The 20,787-nt window shown below is 35.5% G+C and overlaps 1 protein-coding gene across 4 annotated transcripts; it reads left to right on the top strand.

Annotated features, from left to right (window-relative positions):
• Nucleotides 1–3,561: 3,561 nt before the first annotated feature.
• On the top strand, nucleotides 3,562–20,714 carry asb15a (ankyrin repeat and SOCS box containing 15a). 4 transcript variants are annotated; one of them, XM_056452053.1, is made up of 11 exons: nucleotides 3,579–3,658; nucleotides 3,876–3,946; nucleotides 4,070–4,162; nucleotides 4,267–4,304; nucleotides 6,266–6,397; nucleotides 8,550–8,708; nucleotides 8,779–9,024; nucleotides 10,546–10,717; nucleotides 12,830–13,358; nucleotides 15,815–15,968; nucleotides 20,232–20,714. In XM_056452053.1, exons 3-11 carry the CDS (start codon nucleotides 4,074–4,076, stop codon nucleotides 20,402–20,404), a joined length of 1,692 nt encoding a protein of 563 aa, XP_056308028.1. In that variant the 5' UTR covers nucleotides 3,579–3,658; nucleotides 3,876–3,946; nucleotides 4,070–4,073; the 3' UTR covers nucleotides 20,405–20,714. The 4 variants fall into 4 exon arrangements, with proteins under 4 accessions (XP_056308029.1, XP_056308030.1, XP_056308026.1 ...); XM_056452054.1 differs by lacking the exon at nucleotides 3,876–3,946 and having other exon boundaries at nucleotides 3,562–3,658; XM_056452055.1 differs by having other exon boundaries at nucleotides 3,574–3,946; nucleotides 8,827–9,024.
• Nucleotides 20,715–20,787: the final 73 nt, after the last annotated feature.

The following is a 20,787-nucleotide window of genomic DNA, read 5'->3' as shown; positions in this document are numbered from 1 at the left end:
ACCAAGCATCAGAATGGGGAAGAAAGGTGATTTAAGTGACTTTGAATGTGGCCTGGTTGTTGGTGCCAGATGGGCTGGTCTGAGTATTTCAGAAACTGCTGATCTACTGGGATTTTCACGTGCAACCATCTCTAGGGTTTACAGAGAATGGCCTGAAAAAGAAAAAAGATCCAGTGAGCGGCAGTTCTGTGGGCGCAAATACCTTGTTCATTTCATAGGTAAGAGGAAAAATAATGGCCAGACTGGTTCGAGCTGATAGAAAGGCAACAGTAACTCAAATAACCACTCGTTACAACCGAGGTATGTAGAAGAGCATCTCTGAACACACAACACATTGAACCTTGAGGCAGATGGGCTACAGCAGCAGAAGACTACATCGGGTGCCTCTCCTGTCAGCTGAGAACAGGAAACTGAGGCTACAATTCACACAGGCTCACCAAAATTGGACAGTAGAAGATTGGAAAAACGTTGCCTGGTCTGAGGAGTCTCAATTTCTGCTGCGACAATCAGATGGTAGGATCAGAATGTGGTGGTGGTGCAATAGTGTGAGGGATATTTTCTTGGCACATTTTGGGCCCATTAGTACCAATTGAGCATCGTGTCAATGCCACAGCCTACCTATTGTTACTTGTTATTGTTATCCTACCAGTATTGTTGCTGGCCATGTCCATTCCTTTATGACTACAATGTACTTCTGATGGCTACTTCCAGTAGGATAATGCACCATGTCATAAAGCACGAATCATCTCAGACTGCTCTCTTGAACATGACAATGAGTTCACTGTACTGCAATGGCCTCCACAGTTACCAGATCTCAATCCAATAGAGCACCTTTGGGATGTGGTGGAATGGGAGATTCACATCATGGATGTGAGCAGACAAATCTGCAGCAACTGCGTGATGCTATCATGTCAATATGGACCAAAATCTATAATGGGAGAATTTTCCAGTACCTGGTTGAATCTATGCCATAAAGTATTAAGGCAGTTCTGAAGGCAGATGTATATGTATAAGAAGAGTTCAGATGCAAAAACCTCTAAATGCCGTCTAGAATTTTCTTCTACAATGAGCATTTTTCTTTGCCTCTTAGGTTTATGTTTAGTTATTTCATGTTAAAATCGATGAAAATAACCTATTCTTTGCTGTAAAAGTGAAATTACTAAATCAAGACACAGGAGCCTCAGAAAAATGCTAAATTTAGAAAAAAATTTTAGATGGCATTTAGAGGTTTTTGCATCTGAACTTCATATATCTATGGTTCAGCATGGCCAGTCCTCCACTACACCTTGGTCCCACATTCAGAGCGCTACCCTGTACTAAAATGGTGGCTCTATTGACGCATTCCTTCCAATAGACAACAAAAGAGTAGGTGAAATCCAATGTAAATATCTATGGCTCAAGGTTACCAAAACAAAGTATTGTTTATTCAGAAGATTAACAATAGTTTGTTTGGAACCTCTTACCGTTAGATTGCTATCAGGGAAAATAAGCTCCAGCCCCTACTCAATATTTAATTTCAGTAAATACATCAACCCGAGGGCTTCCAAAGCAACTGCTAGTTTGTTATGAAGGAATGATATGCAAAATTTAAGCTGTTTTAGTTGGAAGCACATCATACTAAAATAAAATTCTTAGCAACATCCGGTTCATGCAGACTTTAAACTAATCAGTAAACTTAAGTATCTTCAGCTTTAAAAATGAAGAATTTATGATTATTTTTTAATGAAAATGTTATTTCATTGAATGTTTAGTTATATAAAGACAGACTGAATAAATGATACCCAGTTCCTCTTTCCTGTACTGGGTACTTTATAAATTCCTTACACAAATTGTCTTTTATGATGTTAATTATTTTCACGCACCAAGATGTATTCTGTGTATTGCCCAGTGATTGATATGATAACCATCCGTGCAGGGGCGTAGCGGACATTTTAAAAGTGTGTAAGGGGGGGGCTGTATGAGATCATACGTTCATCTAATTATGAATCACCTGTTTCTAAATGGTCTGTCTCTAAAAGTGAGGGGGACGTATTCCCCCCATTCCCCCCTACGCCCCTGCGTCTGTGGTATTTATATTTACTTTGTTACTTTGTCAGTGGCATTGTACTGTCATCAAACGTGTTGCGCTGTCATTTATCTTTTGTCTCAGCTTCTTTCTAGAAGCTTGAGTCAGAACAAAGCTTTATTTTTAATCTTCGTCCATCTGTTATCCTGTGTCCATTTTATAATCAGTTTAATAAATCATGCAAAGGCTCTTATACATAAACATCTTTGTACTGTTAATTTGTAAACTGATTTATATTTCTACTCACATTCATAGTTATTCTTTTATTATGCAGCTTTTTTATTTCTTTATACATTCCTTTTGACCGTGCACACCAAAAACACATTGCCCAAGAGCTGTAAAAGATTAAGCTTTTTTTTTCTAAGGTTTCTTCTCTGAGATTTTCCAAGATTCCTTCTCTAGTTATTCATTGAACTCATGGATGTTACATTGCAGAGACTCTGGGATTTCCTCAGCTGCACAGTCATGCCTGCACTGCATACAGTATATAACTCTGTAGTCTGTGTACTCTGGGCTATAACAACTGCCTGAAGACTGTATATTTATTGGTATATTAACATAAATAAAAATAATTTAAATTAAATGAAAATTATTTATTTATTAAAACATTGTAGTTATTTATTAAAATACATTTTAAAAAGCAATGTTTTATAGAAACTTTTACAGTTTTTTTCTATAATTTTTTTGTTTGGCTGGAGTAAAAAAACTCAAAGGGCAATATTATTAGCCCCCTTGTCATGGCAAAGACAAAATAATTTAGTTAATAGAAATTAGTTATTAAAACTCTTATGTCAGGGCCAGGGCTGGGCTTAACCAATAAACGAGGTAAGCAACCACTTAGGGCCCTGGGAAAATAGGGGGTCCCGACCAAGAAGCCTAAATTAATCATTCTAAAGCTAATTTTTAATTTTTCTATCATATGTTGTTAAATCTGTCTATAAACATTATTATTTTAACACTATTACTTTTTTTCTAAACTGGGGGCCCCCATGAATAGTGGAACATTCCTTTTGTACTGCACATGCAAATAATAAAATATAATCACAAATCAAAAGTATGGCTAATTAACTGTACATCGTTTGTGAGCTTGTTTTTTATTTGTGAATTTATTGTATTTAATTTCAAATTAAGAAGGTTCCACTTAAAATATATTTTAACATGCAGTTTATTTACAAAAAAAACTTGAATCTGAAGAGAGTGTTTTGAGTTTCAATGCAAGGACCCCATACCTGCAATTGTCCGACCCCTTATATTTAAAAAAGTCTGGTCTCTGTCATGTCAATGGCTCTAAAGAATTTTTTTTACTGGAAGGTTAATAAATTGTATGAACTGTATGTATTTCAGTTAAAAATAAGTTACAAACTATTTGCACCTTTTAAAAACACATTATAATACACATAAAAAATAATTAAAAAAAAATAGGTCATTTGTCTTTTGACTTGAAGGCCAGAGCAGGTGAAGGCCAAATTTAGATGCATGTCTGTTGCTGTTTTGGGCATGGGAAGTGGGACACTCAAGTTCAGATTGGGTGCAGCTAAAGTACTGGCACCGCAGTACGAGACGCGTGATTTCCCTGGAACTGTATTTCACAAGGTGAGATTATAGCCTTTGTTTACTGTTCAGCGAAGCGTGAATGATTCATTCGAAGTGGCAGATGAAGTGTCGCTTGTGCATGCCCTAGTTCAGCCTTTCTTTGAAGCTAACACAAAGTTAGTTTTTTGTGGTGTATAAATGTTGAATCCTGCGTGTTCAGCTGTTAGAACTGTAAAAAATACTAATTTTTCTGTGAAAATCACTACCTCGAAAAAAGAATTGAATTCAATGTAAGTGCAGCAGAAGTGTATTTCTGGAAACTGACCATCCACTTCAACCTTTCAGACAGTAAGTGTCTAAAATATTCTGAGAATTTTGGGTATTGGTTAAAATGTAACACGACATCAAAGACACATAACCTGTACAAAGTGATCATTACATGACTCTATAAAAAATTTTATTCACCTCCAGAGAAATGGACCTAGATGAGGAAGATGAGCTTCTCGATGCTGCAATACAACTGAGCATTGAGGAATCCTGCAAAGAAATCGCCTCCCTCGGAAGGTGCGATGTTCATATACGAAGTTGCCTTTAGGAATCTTGAAATAAAGCAAAATTGTGTTATGTTATGATATTACCATCTACTTCTGTCCTGCAAACAAATCCAGTGTGGAACACCAAAAAGTTTTGGATGCAATATTCCGAGGTGATACTTCCTTTCAGATTTTATGCTTGCTTTAAATGAATTCATTTCAGTGTAAAATATGAAAAATATGAAATCACTCCACTTTTTTTGATATAGGCGTATTTTACAAGTCACCTAGAGTTGAATACTTCATTCATTAATTCATTTTCTTTTCAGCTTAATCCCTTTATTAATCTGGGGTCGCCACAGCGGAATAAACCGCCAATTTATCCAGCATATGTTTTACACACTGGATGCCCTTCCAACCGCAACCCGTCTCTGGGAAACATCCATACACACTCACTCACACTCATACACTACGGACAATTTAGCCTCCCCAATTCACCTGTACCAAAAGGGAGAACATGCAAACTCCACACAGAAATGCCAACTGACCCAGCCGAGGCTTGAACCAGAGACCTTCTTGCTGTGAGGCGACAGCACTACCTACTGCGCCACTGCGTCGCCCGAGTTGAGTAGTTGAGTTTTACAATTTTTGAATCCATTCAGCCGATCTCCAGGTCTGCCGGAAGCACTTTTAGCTTAGCATAGATCATTGAATCAGATTAGACCATTAGCATCTTTCCCAAAAATCATCATATCATTGTGCTATGGCACAGCATCAGAGTCTTTGATTATTATGCCAGAATGAAAGTTTAGCTCCTAGCGATGTCAAATTAGAAAACATTTTTTTATCTTTTTTTTTTCAGAAAACTAATTTTCTGTTGGTCATAGTACACAATGCAACTACGGCAATGTCAAGCTTTAAAAGAAATTTATTGAACTTTTTGTTCCTTTTTGAGTGAGATGCTAATTGTCTAATCTGCTTGAATTGTCTGTGCTAAGCTAAACTAAACTAAGCTAAAAGTTCTTCTAGGAGACCTGAGGAGTATTGCACAAAAGTGGAATCAAGAAAGTCAGGATAACAGACAAAGTGCAGCTTGACTTAGCTTAATCGGGTCCTCCTGGCTAATTCCGTTGCATGTTTGCTAATCCAGGATGAGAATGAGCTGCTATGTCAAGCCCGGTGTAGATAGCAAGGATAAGCATAGTATTTGTTAATAGACCACAGGATCGATCACAGAATTAATAATGCAAGTATGGAGAAAACCCAATGTGAGCCAATCAGGTAACGAGTTGAAAAACACTTCTCTTGCCCACCAATCAGGGAACTCCCTTTACATTCATTCAGAGAATTAACAGAAACATGAGGTGGGACTTATTAACAAATTAAATAATTTACTTGGTCTTAAATGCTTTATTATTTTTAAAAGCTCAAATTATTTTTTTTTGCAAAATCTTGTTTGAACGTAAATGTATTTTCTTTCTATTTCTAAAGATGTTAGTTGAACAAAGTCTTATTTTAATGAATTTAACAATTACATTCATTAAAATAAGACTTTGTGTGTGTGTGTGTGTGTGTGTATATATATATATATATATATATATATATATATATATATATATATATATATATATATATATATATATATATATATTAAAAGGAGCTGTACTCATTTATGCACGGTAAATATATTTTTTTTCTCTAATCATTCATCTATTTTTTGTGTCTCTTCTCTATATCCCCCTTATTTTTAAATCTGAAATGGATATATTTGGACATACATAAAATGATTGGTTATAAAATAAAACACACTTATTTTTAATTCTAATAGTTGGAAAATATATTTAAATAGCCAAGAGCATGAAGTGACTGTAAAACATACTAATTTCTTGTAGCATTGACAACTAACATATAAATCACTAGGATTAATCTTAGACTGGTTGTTAGCCTGAATGGATTAAAAAATGGTAAAACTCAGCTGTTGTACTCTAGGCGTCTAGTAAAATTAGCCTATTTTTTTAAAAAAGTGTACTTTTTAGTAGAGATAATAGCTATGTTGCTAAGTTGCTAAGACGCTCTTATTATTTAAAAAAAAAGAAGAAAAAAAGGTGCAAAATGCTTTCAACTGTCCCCACAGGTGACCTCTTTGCTCTGCAGGATTTGTCAGATTATCCTGCTGCATTCACTGAGATGGATACCAAGGGGTGGTATCCAATCCATAGAGCTGCTATCCAGCAGTCAGTGCAGGTGCTGGAGATGGTACTTTATGGTGAGCTAAAGCACAAATTCTAATGCTAAAGCATGCAAGAGGATATATGCTTGTTGTTTCTAAACAATTAATGAGGAATTAATTTTGAGTTTCTTAAGGTGGCTTTTGAGTCAGATTAGACCATTAGCGTCTTTCCCAAAAATCATCATCATATCATTGTGCCATGGCACAGTATCAGAATCTTTGATTATTATGCCAGAATGAGAGTTTAGCTTTACATTATTTCTGAAAAGAATTTGTTTTTTTTTTGCTCGTCTAGAAAATGCTTATTGATTAAAAAATTGTTTGATATATGGACTACAAAACTGGACAAGACAAACTAAGTAAAAAAAGCATTTTTTACAGTGTACGCAGTAAACAAAAATTTTTGTCTATTATTGGACTATAGTCATCTATTAGATTTTAAGTGACAGCTCAGACTTAACCAAAACATCTCTGTTTGGATGTCTACTATTTCTACTATATCTTTTAAACAAAATTGCTTGGTGGATTTAAATTTACATAGGCTGAGAGAGCTTAACATGCTGCAATTTAAGAAAACGCGCAATTAAAAAACACCAGCAAATTGACAAAAGATCTTCATCAGCTTGACAGCACACATGCTGCAAATTGTCACAACACAAACACATTTTTATAAAATGCGCTGCATTTTCACACCACGCAAAAAATTAATAAAACATGCTGCATTGGCTTACAATGCAAACATTTTACAAAATTGTGCTGCATTTTCTCACAACACAACGGAAATGTTTCAAGCAGACCCTAGAACGTGACGACAGAGCTATTTAGGTTAATTAATACTAAAGACGCAGAAATTGGGATATTAAAATAAACAAATAAAAAAATAATTTCAAAATCACCTACAACTTAAGCAACAGGTTTCTCAGTAGGTGTTCTTCAGCGATCTTGCGTCCTTATGTTTGTGTAATGTCATCATCAATTGCCAAAGTTCAGTTCCAAAACTCAAGACCGCAAGAATGGAGGATGTGTGAAAGTTCCCGCTTGTGTTCTTGATATCGAGGATGCACTGATGCAGACCTCAGCACTGAACTCGCTCGAGAAGTTCCAGTAGTCCTTGCGACGTGTTAAAGGAAGTGGGAAGCACAGCATTTTATATAGAATTATTATAATAGTTCAGAGATATGACTTATTTATCTCGGGAGTTTCCCTAAATGAGACAGTGAAAGTAAACATTGCCATGAAAATCTTTATAAAGGCATAAACACATTAAGGGAGTTTATTTTCTAAAATTTGATTTAAAATCTGTTTTATTTGTATTGTGCAATGTATATTTGTAAGATTTTGTCGTATGTTAAACATATTTTGAAAAGGGAAAAAATAGTGGCTAATTCATATGAATTCATATGATCTAATTTGTACAATTTAGTACGATTTGCTCACCCCCCAATGACGGTTGGGTTTAGGGGTGGGGCTAGGTGCCACACCTCCTTTTTAAAATCGTACAATTTTGTACGACTGAACTCGTACGAATTTGTACGAATTAGCCATGAAACTGATAAAATGTAAAATACTTACGTTTTCTCGTGAGATCAGGCTGGACTATCAGTAAGTACGCAGCATCTCATTTCTCACAGGACCCGTTCTGTGTTCTCGCAGTCTCCCTAGCTCGTTCTTCCGAGGTGACCTGGCAAGACCAGTCTTCACTAGAACAAGAGTCTGTTCTCTCCATTCTTGGAATTGAGAAATAGCCATAGTCATGGCAAAGCGGTGTCCGTCATGTTGTTGGGTCCCCTTGAAACATTTCCGTTGTGTTCCATTTTTTATGTGTTCGTAAAATGTTTGCGTTTTGAGAAAATACAGTGCGTTTTATTAATTGTTTGTGTTGTGTGAAAATGCAGCGTGTTTTTTAAAAATGTGTTTACGTTGTAACATGTGTTTGCGATTTGTAGCATGTATGCTGTCAAACTGATGAAGATCTTTTCGCAATTTGCAGGCATTTTTTGTAATTGCATGCGTTTTCTTAAATGGCAGCACGTTAAACTCTCTCAGCCACCATATAAATCGTTTAAGTGAATGATTCAGTGACTCATTGACAATGACACTTGTTTCATCCATGAATGGAAAGAAAAAATACTGAATGAGTTTCAGATCAATTATATCCATTATATACTTTGTGGTTTTGGTTAAAAAGCTTCTTACAGGTTGAGTTTAGAGGAGGAAACCACAGATGGAGAAACCCCATTGATTTTGGCGATTAAAGCTGGGCTGGAAGACAATGTTAGGACTCTGCTGGAACATGGAGCTTCACCAAACAGGATCAACAGCAAAAATGAATCTCCTTTACTATTGGGTAGGCTCTCATTTGGAACTACTGTAATGTCTTTAGTACTTTTATAATAAGTTCCTGTTTTGTTTTGGAGCTGTACGAACAGATTCATTTGAAATCGCCTTTACACTTCTATCACGAGGGGCGTCTGTGAACCAAGTCTGTCCTAAAAAGTGGACGGCCGTTCATGAGGCGGCCAAGGTGGGCTGCACTGATATCCTCACGCTCCTGCTGCAACATGGAGGAGACGTTTTGGAGACAAACGAGCACGGAGTGACGGCCATAGGGATTGCTGCAGAGTATGCACAAGCAGAAGCAATGGACATTCTTATTCACTATGGTAATATATATTTTTATATAAAAAAAAACATCAATAGGATATACTCTAAGTAGAGTTTAACAGCTTCACATTACACATATACAGCAGAAATCGAAATTAGAGAACTTACGTACGAAAATTCCTCTTTTTAATTAGCATTTTTTGCAGAGAATCTAGCAATCTTATTGTAATTGTAAATGTAAACCCACATGAAATATTATATAGTAATGTATAGTAAATATACTATAGTGTTTTTGAATCATACTATAGTAAAATACTTATTAAATTAATCTGTTGTGGTAATTCTATAGTTGCTTTGGTAACACAACAACTATAGTAATATGAACAAATAACCCAATATTGTAGTTTTGTACAACTATAGGGTATATTATACTACAATACAGCATTGTTTATTTCAGTAAAAAATTAGGTTTACTGCTGTATTTATTACAGTTTATTAGTTCACTATGGCTAATACTGCCATATGCTGTTGCTCTCATTAACAAAAAGTTGTAAAAACTGTAATATAGTCGGCACCAATAGCCTAGTGGTTAGTGCGTCGACATAAAGCACCCAGGTGTTTGCGGCGACCCGAGTTCGATTTCTGGCCCGAGGTCCTATGCCGATCCTTCCCCTCTCTCTGCTCCCCATACTTTCCTGTCTGTTAATCTCCACTGTCCTGTCAATAAAGGTGAAAACCCCTAAAAATTTATTTTAAAAAACTGTAATATATACAATATAATACACTTTGCTCTACTATGGTTAAAAAACTATAGTATTTAATATAAATTACTATAGTATTTTTATGCAGGCATGTAATTTCATTTGTAAAAAGTGTAATGTTGTAAAGTGCTCAGTGCAGGTTATAAATCTTCTGTTTTTACCTTCTGATGCATTATAATATTAACTTGAAATCGTTTTAAATGCAAATGAAACTAAACATACACTGAAAACAAATGTTGGGTTCCACACAATCGATTTTTGTTGGGACAACAAAAAGAAATTAGGTTAACTTATTAGTTTTAGCCAATTAAATTGGATTGTAGATAACACAATTAATTTGTAGAACTTTAAGTTGTGGCTATACCATGCTAGTAGTGTTCTAGAGCAGTATATTACAAAATAACCACTTATATTTCCTTATAAAATAAAGGGACTGCTATATATAGAAGTATATATTTCAATATGTAATATATATGTTTCAGTATCTTCAGCTTCAAGGAACTGCTGTGTCCTTTCTGCTATGTGATGAGGCATTGTCATGCATGGAAATTTTTGGCTGATTGAGTTTTGAACAAAAGGAAGCAACCATATGTTGCTGAAGGAGCTTCTGATAAACATTTGCAATCACACTTCCATGTAGCTAAGGGGTCCAACTCAATTCCTGCTGCTGTCAGATGGGTTCAGTTACTTTAGAATGGTTTATCATTTTGCAAATTCAGAGAAAAATGTCATTTAAGCTGTTGGTTGTTCTCTAATTTTGATCTCAGCAGTAAATATTTACATGAAACTAGTAAACTAACAGAAGGATATAATCCACAGGTGCTGATGTAAATGCTCAGGCACCAAATGGAGACAGCGTATTATATGACGCTGCTGGTTCTGGCAATCCGGACTGCATTGACCTTTTACTTCAACATGGGGCTGATCCGAATGTCGCTAGTCTTTCCTTACAGCTTCCAATCCATCGTGCAGCATACAATGGCCATTACCTGTAAGAAAATATGCTAATGCAATGCTAGTTATGTCACACCTGGGACCATATTCACAAATTTGATGTGGCCAGAATTCACATAATTTTCATTAGTCCAGAAGCAAAATTGATAGATGATAATTTGTTTTAGTGTCTCACACCAAGTAGTTTGTCGTAGCAGTTTGTCTTAGTGACTTAAAAGTCCTCAACTTTCAGATTTACTTTTCTTTTCAAGATTTACTTTTCTTACGTTTCTTTTTTTCTATTTCTGCATTTAATAAAAATAACGATTTTGAACGATTTTGAGAGTGTAAGAGCTGCCAACCTAACACATAAAATAAATAAATATTAAAAGTACAAATAAAATTTAATTAAAACCACTTGTATGGTAAACAAAGATACAGCAGCTCTCATGTAATACATACACCAAAAGACAGAATATTTTAATTTTCAAATTATTTTGAACCAAAATTTATCTAAACATTTCCACATTATTTAACAACATTACTGAATTTACTATTACTATTTACTATATATATATATATATATATATATATATATATATATATATATATATATATATATATATATATATATATATATATATATATATATATATATATATATCAAAACAAGAACAAGATTCTTCAATATTAACTTTCTTATATATTAATAATAAAAAATGTGTAATATAAATATGGAAAAATATAGGAAAAATATAATTTAATAGTCTAAAACTGGCTGTTCTAGAACATCGATACACATCTTAAATATTCACAAAACATGTTTCTGGTAAAATAGGTGTTTATATCTGCATGTAGCTTAAAAAAAAGAAAAATTCGACATAATATGTATAGTTTGATTCTCAGTAATCTCTAAAACTAAATATCTAAATATTAGACTAAATATCCCTGAAAACACTGAAAATGTATGCATTTTATTATTAAATTAGATGTTATTTAAATACACTCATAAATTTGATTCACTGAAGCATGTATCACCAAACTACTACTGAAAAAGTTGAACCCTCAATTGTCAATGTATAATTTGCACACACTACATATATGTATATATATGTATATATATATATATATATATATATATATATATATATATATATATATATATACATATATATATATATATATACATATATATATATATACATATATATATATATATATATATATATATATATATATATATATATATATATATATATATATATATATATATGTATATGCATATTAAATGCAATGTAATATCATGCTACCATGCTAGTAGTGTTCTAGAACAGTATTTTACAAAATAACCACTTATATTTACTTATAAAATAAAGGTACACACAGGCACGCACACACAGTTGTAGTCAGAATTATTAGCCCCCCTTTGAATTTTTTTTTCTTTTTTAAATATTTCCCAAATTATATTTAACAGAGCAAGGAAATTTTCACAGTATGTCTGATAATATTTTTTCTTCTGGAGAAAGTCTTATTCGTTTTATTTTAGCTAGGAAAAAAGCAGTTTTAATTTAATTTCAATTTAATTTTTTTTTAAAAACATTTTAAGGTCAAAATTATTAGCCCCTTTAAGCTATTTTTTTTCGACAGTCTACAGAACAAACCATTGTTATACTGTACAATAACTTGCCTAATTAGCCTAACCTGCCTAGTTAACCTATTTAACCTAGTAAAGCTCGTTAAATGTCACTAAGCTGTATAAAAGTGTCTTGAAAAATATCTAGTCAAATATTATTTACTGTCACCATGGCAAAGATAAAATAAATCAGTTATTAGAGATGAGTTATTAAAACTATTAAGTTTAGAAATGTGTTGAAAAAAATATTCTCTCCGTTAAACAGAAATTGGTGAAAAAAATAAACAGGGGGGCTAATAATTCTGACTTCAACTATATAAACATATATATATATATATATATATTTATATTTAATTGCATAAATAGATTGAATGATGGCCCAAAAAAATCAGAGCAGATTCCGTGTATGCCCAGTTATACGTTACTTTTAGCCTTAAGATGCTTTGTGAATATGGAGAGAATAATCTAGAGAATAATCAGAATGCACAACATAACATCTACATTTCCCCAATTCAAAGTCTAGTTTTCTCTTTTCAGTGCATTGAGAATGTTGATTCCAATAACCACGAGAAGAGCACTCCGTCTATCAGGCCAGAGCCCAGTTCATGCAGCTGCAGATGGAGGCCACGTCCGGTGCTTAGAGCTCCTGTTGGACAGAGGTTTCGATGTCAATGACCTTCTAGACCCACAAGTTTCTGAGAAATATGGGGACATGCGAAGGACTGCATTGTACTTTGCAGTCTCCAATGGAGATGTGACTGGCACCCAATTGCTGTTGAATGCTGGAGCCAAAACGGACTTGGATCCTCTGCACTGCCTTCTAGTGGCAGTGAGAGCTGGGCGGTATGAGGTTGTCAGGATTCTCCTGGCCTGCCAAGCAGATGTGAACTGTTACTTCACGGAGGTCAATGACACGGTGTTTCCCACTGCCTTACAATACTGCCTGAGGGATGAGATGATGATGCGGCTGCTATTAAACAGTGGTTATAATGCAGACAAATGCTTCCGTTGTCCTCATGATTCAACATGGGGCCGCTCCACAGAACAGACTAGCGAGCAGATTCCAGTAAGTACACCCCCACTATTGTCTTTGTTCATAAATTTGCTTTTGTTATTAATGTATGCACACTCCAGACGTTTTCGGTAAAGGTATAGCTCAGATAAAAAGAAATAACAGGGTGAACAAAATGAAAGAATTTAACTTCAGTACCTAGGGAAAATTATTCATTCATTCATTTTCCTTTCGACTTAGTCCTTTTAGTCAGGGGTTGCCACAGCGGAATGAACTGCCAATTTTTCCAGGATATGTTTTGCACAGCGGATGCCCTTCCAGCTGCAACCCAGTAGTGGGAAACATTCATACAAACTCACATTCACACTCATACACTACGGCCAATTTAGTTCATTCAATTCACCTGTACCGCATGTCTTTGTACTGTGGGGGAAACCGGAGCACCCAGAAGAAACCCACACCAACATGGGGAGAACATGCAAACTTCACACAGAAATGCCAAGTGACCCAGCTACCCACTGCGCCACCGTGCAACCCTCAGGGAAGTTTATTTATAAACTAATTTCAAGAGGATCATGGCTGGTCTAAGAAGATGCCTAAGTCACCATAAATAACCAGAGTTTTCATACCTTAGTCTTCTTTGTTTTGAAGAACCCCCCCTTCACTCCATTCCTTCTCCCTTTTCCTAGATAGGATGTCACTGGGTAAACTCCTTACCAGGCCAGTTGATGTTTCTGTGTGGAGTTTACATGTTTTCCCTGTGCTCGTGTGGGTTCCACAGTTTCCTCCACCCTCTAAAGCAAGAGTGCTCAGACTTTTTTTATAAAGGGTCAAAAACCAAATATTATTAGCCATGGGCTGAAGGTAAATATACCAAACTATATTACGTTAAAGTTGCTATGGTTAGGAGTGAACAGTGGAGTTCGATGCTAAATACACTAGTCAAGCAGAATCTGCCTTTGCCTTGATTAGCTCACCAAAGTCTCCGCACTGTCCTCTATCCACCAGGTACGTACATTTAAACTAAATCTAATTAATTTACAATATTTCATTAAAACATTTCATTTAAATTAGCTTTTAACAATAAAACAAACAAACAAAAGATTAGATTAGATTTGAAATGACTAAATCTCTAAACCATACCCATAATTCTTCCTTTCTTTTTAGATGGGATGGCGGGCCAAATCAAAGGTTACCGTGGTCCAAGGTTGGTCCGCGGGCCCTAGTTTGGGCATCTCTGCTTTAAAGACATGCGACATAAGTGAATTGACTAAACCGAATTGGTATCATAGATGAAGACCTCTAAAGAGATGCAAAACAAGTGAATTGACTAAACCGAATTGGTATCATAGATGAAGACTTCTAAAGAGATGCAAAACAAATGAATTGACTAAACCGAATTGGAACCATAGATGAAGACCTCTAAAGAGATGCAAAACAAGTGAATTGACTTAACCAAATTGGCACCATAGATGAGTTCTTAGCAAGCAATATTTCTCTAATAGCAATTCCTAATTTGTCATTAGCCATAACTAAGCAGGGGAGTTCTTGAGAGCTACCTGATCTCAGGGCTCTCTTCAGGGACAGCATGATAAACAAGCTTTATAATCAATCATCAGCTAAGTGTGACAAGGGATGACAAGGGATTACCAAAAAGAAAATTCTCTTAATAATTACTCATCATGTCATTCATCTTTGGAGTACAAATACATATATTTTGAATGCAATTTGAGAGCACTCAGATCCTGACTTGTTCAAAGTCCAGAAAAGCACAATAGTATCTGGATGCAGCCTTTATGATGCAAACTGAGATTGCATCTCTCAGATGGAGCTAGTGACATCACTGTGACGGGTAGGGTTAGGGGTGGGGTTAGGTGAGCCCATTCAAAAGCATTGCAAGCAGATCAGATTGCATTTGCAGCCAGACCTCTCTCAAAAAGGAACTAAAATCCTTGTCAAAAAATCCATGTCAGTGGTTCAACTGTTATTATACAAAACTCCAAGAACACTTTTGTATGCCTTCACTTCAGTGGTTCAATTGGAATATTATGAAGCTATGTGAATACTTTTGTGAAATTTAAAATGTGTGTGTTCACAATAGTTTGATTCTTTTGGTTTATTTAAGCCACTATTGAGCCGAATAGTTCTAAGACCAGTCGGGTAAGGTTCCAGTTGTATTTCCATGTGAATATGGATCAGCGTGATTACAAATTGTTTTCAGCACAAAATTCTGCCTGTCAGCTTTAGGCAAGCAGTGATAGTAGAACACTTGTGAATGTGAGATTGCCATCTACCTGTTGATAATTTGATAATTTGTTCTGATAATTTGTTCTGCCACTGTGTATAAATGTGCTATATAAATAAACTTGCCTTGCCTTGTAGCAAAATAAATATCACAAAAGGTCTCAAAAATGGAAATATTTTATTATGGTCCATATCGCATGTTTACAATATACTTTCATTACACATTGTATCTTTTTATTTCTGTTTCTATCTTCTTTTGCATTTAGTTTTGTGATTTCATCAGCGTGTCCTGGCTAGTGCAGTTTGCAGCAAGAGCTGTGCGGGTTCTCCTTGACTACGTCAATCATGTTCCCATTTGCTCTAAGCTGAAAATGGTTCTAAAGAAGCATAAAGACTGGGCTGAGATTTCAGAAATATTGGGTAAGTACCATAAACAGTTCTAGAATTGACATTTAGGGTCCACATTAAAGCAAAAGGTACAATGTTTATTTTGCTAGCACACAATATTATGCTTTAAAAAATGTTTTTGAGGGCAGCACGGTGGCCCAGTGGTTAGCACTGTCGCCTCACAGCAATAAGGTCGCTGGTTAAAGTACCGGCTGGGCCAGTTGGCATTTCTGTGTGGATTTTGCATGTTCTCCCCGTGTTCGCATGAGGTTTTTCTGGGTGCTCCGGTTTCCCCCACAGCCCAAAGAGATTAGGCATAGGTGAATTGGATGAACTAAATTGGCCGAAGTGGATGAGCGTGTGTGTGTGACTGCAAGAGTGTATGGGTGTTTCCCAGTACTGCGTTGCAGCTGGATGGGCATTCGCTGCCTAAAACATAGGCTGAAATAGTTGGCGGTTCATTCTGCTGTGGCGAACCCTGATAAATAAGAGACTAAGTCGAAGGAAAATGAATGAATGTTTTTGTTTTGGTAATCTTTAATCAAAATCTTGCCATTGGTTTCAGTGTTTGAAGTGGCAGTCTTTCTTTGTTGATGTCAGTTTGACGACTTCAGTCTCAATATTCTTAACCACATTCCTCTTACCGTTAGTTTGAGGGAATGATACACAAATAGCAAAGAAAATTTAAGAACGCTAAAAACCTGTAACTACTGACTTTCATTGTAGGAAAAACAATTAACGGTTTTCAGCATTCTTAAAATATTTTGTGTGTGTTTAAAATAAGAAAATAGTCATTAAATGATTAGAGAATTCTCATTTTAAGAATAACTATTTAATGTACAGTATAAGGCGAATAACCATGAATTGATTTTGAATTCCTTGCATGACACTTCATTTGTGTTAATTTATTGACATTACTATGGTTCTTTTTAGTTCTTTTTCTCTTCAGTGATGTACATTAGAGTTCTGCTAATAGGGCTGCATGATTCTAGCTAAAGAATCTTTTTATTTTTGCTTAAAATAAAGATCATGATTTTCTCATGATTCTGTAAATGTAAAATAAAGGTTAATAAGAATAGGCTTTTTTCTCAAATATATGGTAAAACAACAATAATTAAATTATCTGTAGGTCTACTGTTTGTTAAAATACTGAATTTTGTATATACAGTTAGGTCCATAAATATTTGGCCATTGACATAATTCTAACTTATTTGGCTCTATACACCAACACAATCCATTGGAAATTAAATGAACAAGATGTGCTTTAACTGCAGACTGTCAGCTTTAATTTGAATATTTACATCCAAATCAGGTGAACGCTGTAGAAATTACAACAGTTTGCATATGTGCTTCCCACTTGTTAAGGGTCCAAAAGTAATTGAACAGAATAATAACAATAAATCAAACTTTCACTTTTTAATAATTGGGTGCAAATCCTTTGCAGTCTATTACATGCTTGCAATACTTCTCTGGAATGTATAGACATCACCAGATGCTTGGTTTCATTCCTGGTGGTGCTCTGCCAGGCTTGTTTTTGGGGCATTTTCCCTTCAGTTTTGTCTTCAGCAAGTGAAATGCAAGCTCAATCAGATTCAGATCAGGGGATTGACTTAGCCATTGCATAACATTCCACTTCTTTCCCATCAAAAACTCTTTGGTTGCCATAGCAGTATGCTTTAGGTTATTCTCCATCTGCACTGTGAAACACCATCCAATGAGTTCTGAAGTATTTGGCTTAATATGAGCAGAAAATATTGCCTGAAAGAACTTTAGAATTCATCCTGCTGCTTTTGTTAGCAGTCACATAGTCAATAAATACAAGAGTTCCAACCTGTTCCATTGACAGCCATACATGCACACACCATGCCACTACTACCACCATTTTTTTTCTTTCGCTATGAAAGAAAAAAAAACATATCAAATGCTTGTCGTAAGCATAACTCTAAAATGCGAAATGATCATTTAAATGATGTGCGGACTTTCGGTTTCACTTTCACTGCCGAGTACACTCATGTCATGGCTGCCGTCAATTTAGAGAAAAAAAACATACATGCAAATCAAACTTCCAGCGCGGCTCCCAAACTATTAATAAACTGAACATTATTTACAACTTTATTACATGTTATTCACAGTCTTTGCAGGTTCTGAAAATATAATTGGCTGAATGATAGAGATGCTGGATTAGGTTCGAGATCAAATCGAGAACATGATCTTTTTTCGATTAATAATGCAGCCCTACTGTCTAATGTTGATAAACAATGTTGATTGCATTACTTTAGTGCCATGTGTGATACCATGATGGTGTTTAGCATACTGAGACACTGAGTGACTTCTATAAATTAGTATGTTTCTCTGTTTGTGATTATTCATTTGTTTTCTTTTTAGCTTAGTCCCTTTATTAATCTGGGGTCGCCACAGCGGAATGAACCACCAACTTATCCAGCATGTTTTACGCAGTGGATGCCCTTCCAGCAACAACCCAACACTGGGAAACATCCATACACAATCACTAACACGCATACACTACGCACAATTTAGCTTACCCAATTCACCTACCACTACCACATGTTTTTGGACTGTGGGGGTAAACGGAGCACCTGGAGGAAACCTACGCGAACACAGGGAAACCATGCAAACTCCACACAGAAACACCAACTGACCAGTTGGGGCTCAAACCAGCCTTCCTTCTTGCAGTGAGGTGATTGTGCTACCCACTTCGCCACCGTGCTGCCCTCTGTGATCATATTACAGTCTAATCTCCATCTGCTTTTGGATGTATTTTTTTCTGTGTAACAAAGGTACAATGTGTAGACATTAGTACCTCAAAACATTGGTGGATTATTCTTATAAATAATACAATATGGTAGTTTACCATAAATAAAAAGTATTTTTATATAAATAAGCTATTATTTATTCAATCCACATGTACCTCGTGTCTTTGAACTGTGGGAAAAATGGGGGGAAACCCATGCCAATACGGGGAGAACAATATACACTACATGGATTTTTTAAAGAGGTGGTCCACAGTGTATTTTTAAGGCTTGGTTGTGTGTATAAGATGCAATGTGTGCTCATGCTTAATTTGTAGAAAATCATGTTATTTTTCCATATATCTTTAATTATACAGTATACTGGTACTTCGCTAACATGAAAACGTCATGTCATATTTTCTAGTTCCTCTGAAAGGTCCGTCCTCAAGAGGTTCTGATTGGTCAGCTAACATAACGTGCTGCGATTCGCAGATTGGCTGCACGTCACATCCCTACAAGCACGCTCTTTTGCGCTGTGTAAACTGTAGCTGTTAGCCTGTCAGTTTGCCTGAATTAGACATAAAATGAAGAGGACACAGAAGAACCTCACACCTGCTCTCTAAAATAAAATCTGACAAGTGTCTTTCACATATATTAATAAGCATGTGTAAGTAATAAGAAACGTTCACTTAGGTTTTGCAAGATTGTTATTTGAGATGTAGAACGCACAGAAAGCGGACGTTTAGAGAGACACTGAAAGACACTGCATAGACAGACACTGCATCGCTGCTGGGTGTTTACAGAAGTTTGACTGATAAATATGAATTTGTAGATAATTTGTCAGCGGCGCCAAACAGGGTTTACATCCTTGTTTACGTTCTCTCTGTAACATACCGTTAACACTAAAAACTGTGCATGTAATTGATTAATTTTAACAAATAAAATTACTTGTAGGTTATGGCTCACAATCCACAGCTTTGTCGGTTGGAGGAGTTTTTAGCTGAATCCAGAACTGAACTAAGAGAGATTCTGGAAGCTGTCCTTTGTCAAATGCTAGCTATATAGTTTTTATAATTCTCTGCGGAACATAATTAAAATTAAATTGTAAGCCCTTCTCTCTTTGTGTCGTGTCCTTTGAAAGCCTAAATACAGAAACAGAACAAGCTCTGTTGAAATAGCAGCATTTAGATAGCATTTTAGCTTTCTCTGCTATAACATTACAGCGCCTCTGGCCGCGCCCCATTGCTGTGCTGTGTGTATGCGCATGATGAATGCACGTAATCTGAAGCGTTTGTTAACTCACTAGCCAGGATGTATTTTTTTGTTATCCCCAAACTAAGCTAACTCTGTAAAAGCCAATGTCTCCCTTTGCATTGAACCTTGAGAGTATTACGTACATTAAGAGATGTTGTTTATGTTCACACAGCTACATTACACATCAATTAAAGTTTAAAATATCGTAGTGGACCACCCCTTTAATACAAAAACAAATGCCATATCATTAGATGATAAAAAAACAAAGAAACCATGTATGATTTTTTCCCAGGGAACCCACGTTCACTTCAACACCTGTGCAGACTGGTCATCAGGGGACAAATGACCCCACAAAAGCTAGGTGACCCAGAATACATAAACTCAGGTCCATTCCCACCAGGACTGAAAAGCTACTTAACATACAAAGAATACGATCTGTATGGGAGAATCATGTATCAGGAATGATGGTCTCTTCTCAAGGTAAATGTGAAGAAGCAAGCACTTTGAGTTTTATTTAGAAACTAATATGAAGTTGACATGACCAGAGATTTTGCGTGTTGTAACTCATGGGTTTAAAACACTTACAAACTTCTATGTTAAGTGATTTTAGCACTTTGCCATTGAACACGGAAATGTGATTTTTACATCAGGGACTTTGCCTCTTAAGCAAAGACTCTATGATATTTGTGCAATAATAACAAATTTCTAGCTATTTAGAACAACATGTTTATATCAGATAAATAATAAACGGGATGATGCCTGTACTACGAATTCAGACTGTTTTGTCCTCAATGAGTGAACATTCAAGGTGTTCTATTTATTTACATTTTAACTTTTAATACGACACT

Source organism: Danio aesculapii, chromosome 25 (assembly GCF_903798145.1).
Source record: "Danio aesculapii chromosome 25, fDanAes4.1, whole genome shotgun sequence".
NCBI classification, from domain to species: Eukaryota; Metazoa; Chordata; class Actinopteri; order Cypriniformes; family Danionidae; genus Danio; species Danio aesculapii.
Note: the sequence above shows the minus strand (reverse complement) of the source record. Positions and strands in the feature narration are given on the sequence as shown.

Coding starts and splice junctions, on each gene's coding strand:
- asb15a (XM_056452054.1), top strand. CDS start 4,074: ATGGACCTAGATGAGGAAGATGAGCTTCTCGATGCTGCAATACAACTG. Junction 10,718..12,829: donor GCATACAATGGCCATTACCT/GTAAGAAAATAT, acceptor TTCTCTTTTCAG/TGCATTGAGAATGTTGATTC. Junction 15,969..20,231: donor TGAGATTTCAGAAATATTGG/GTAAGTACCATA, acceptor ATTTTTTCCCAG/GGAACCCACGTTCACTTCAA.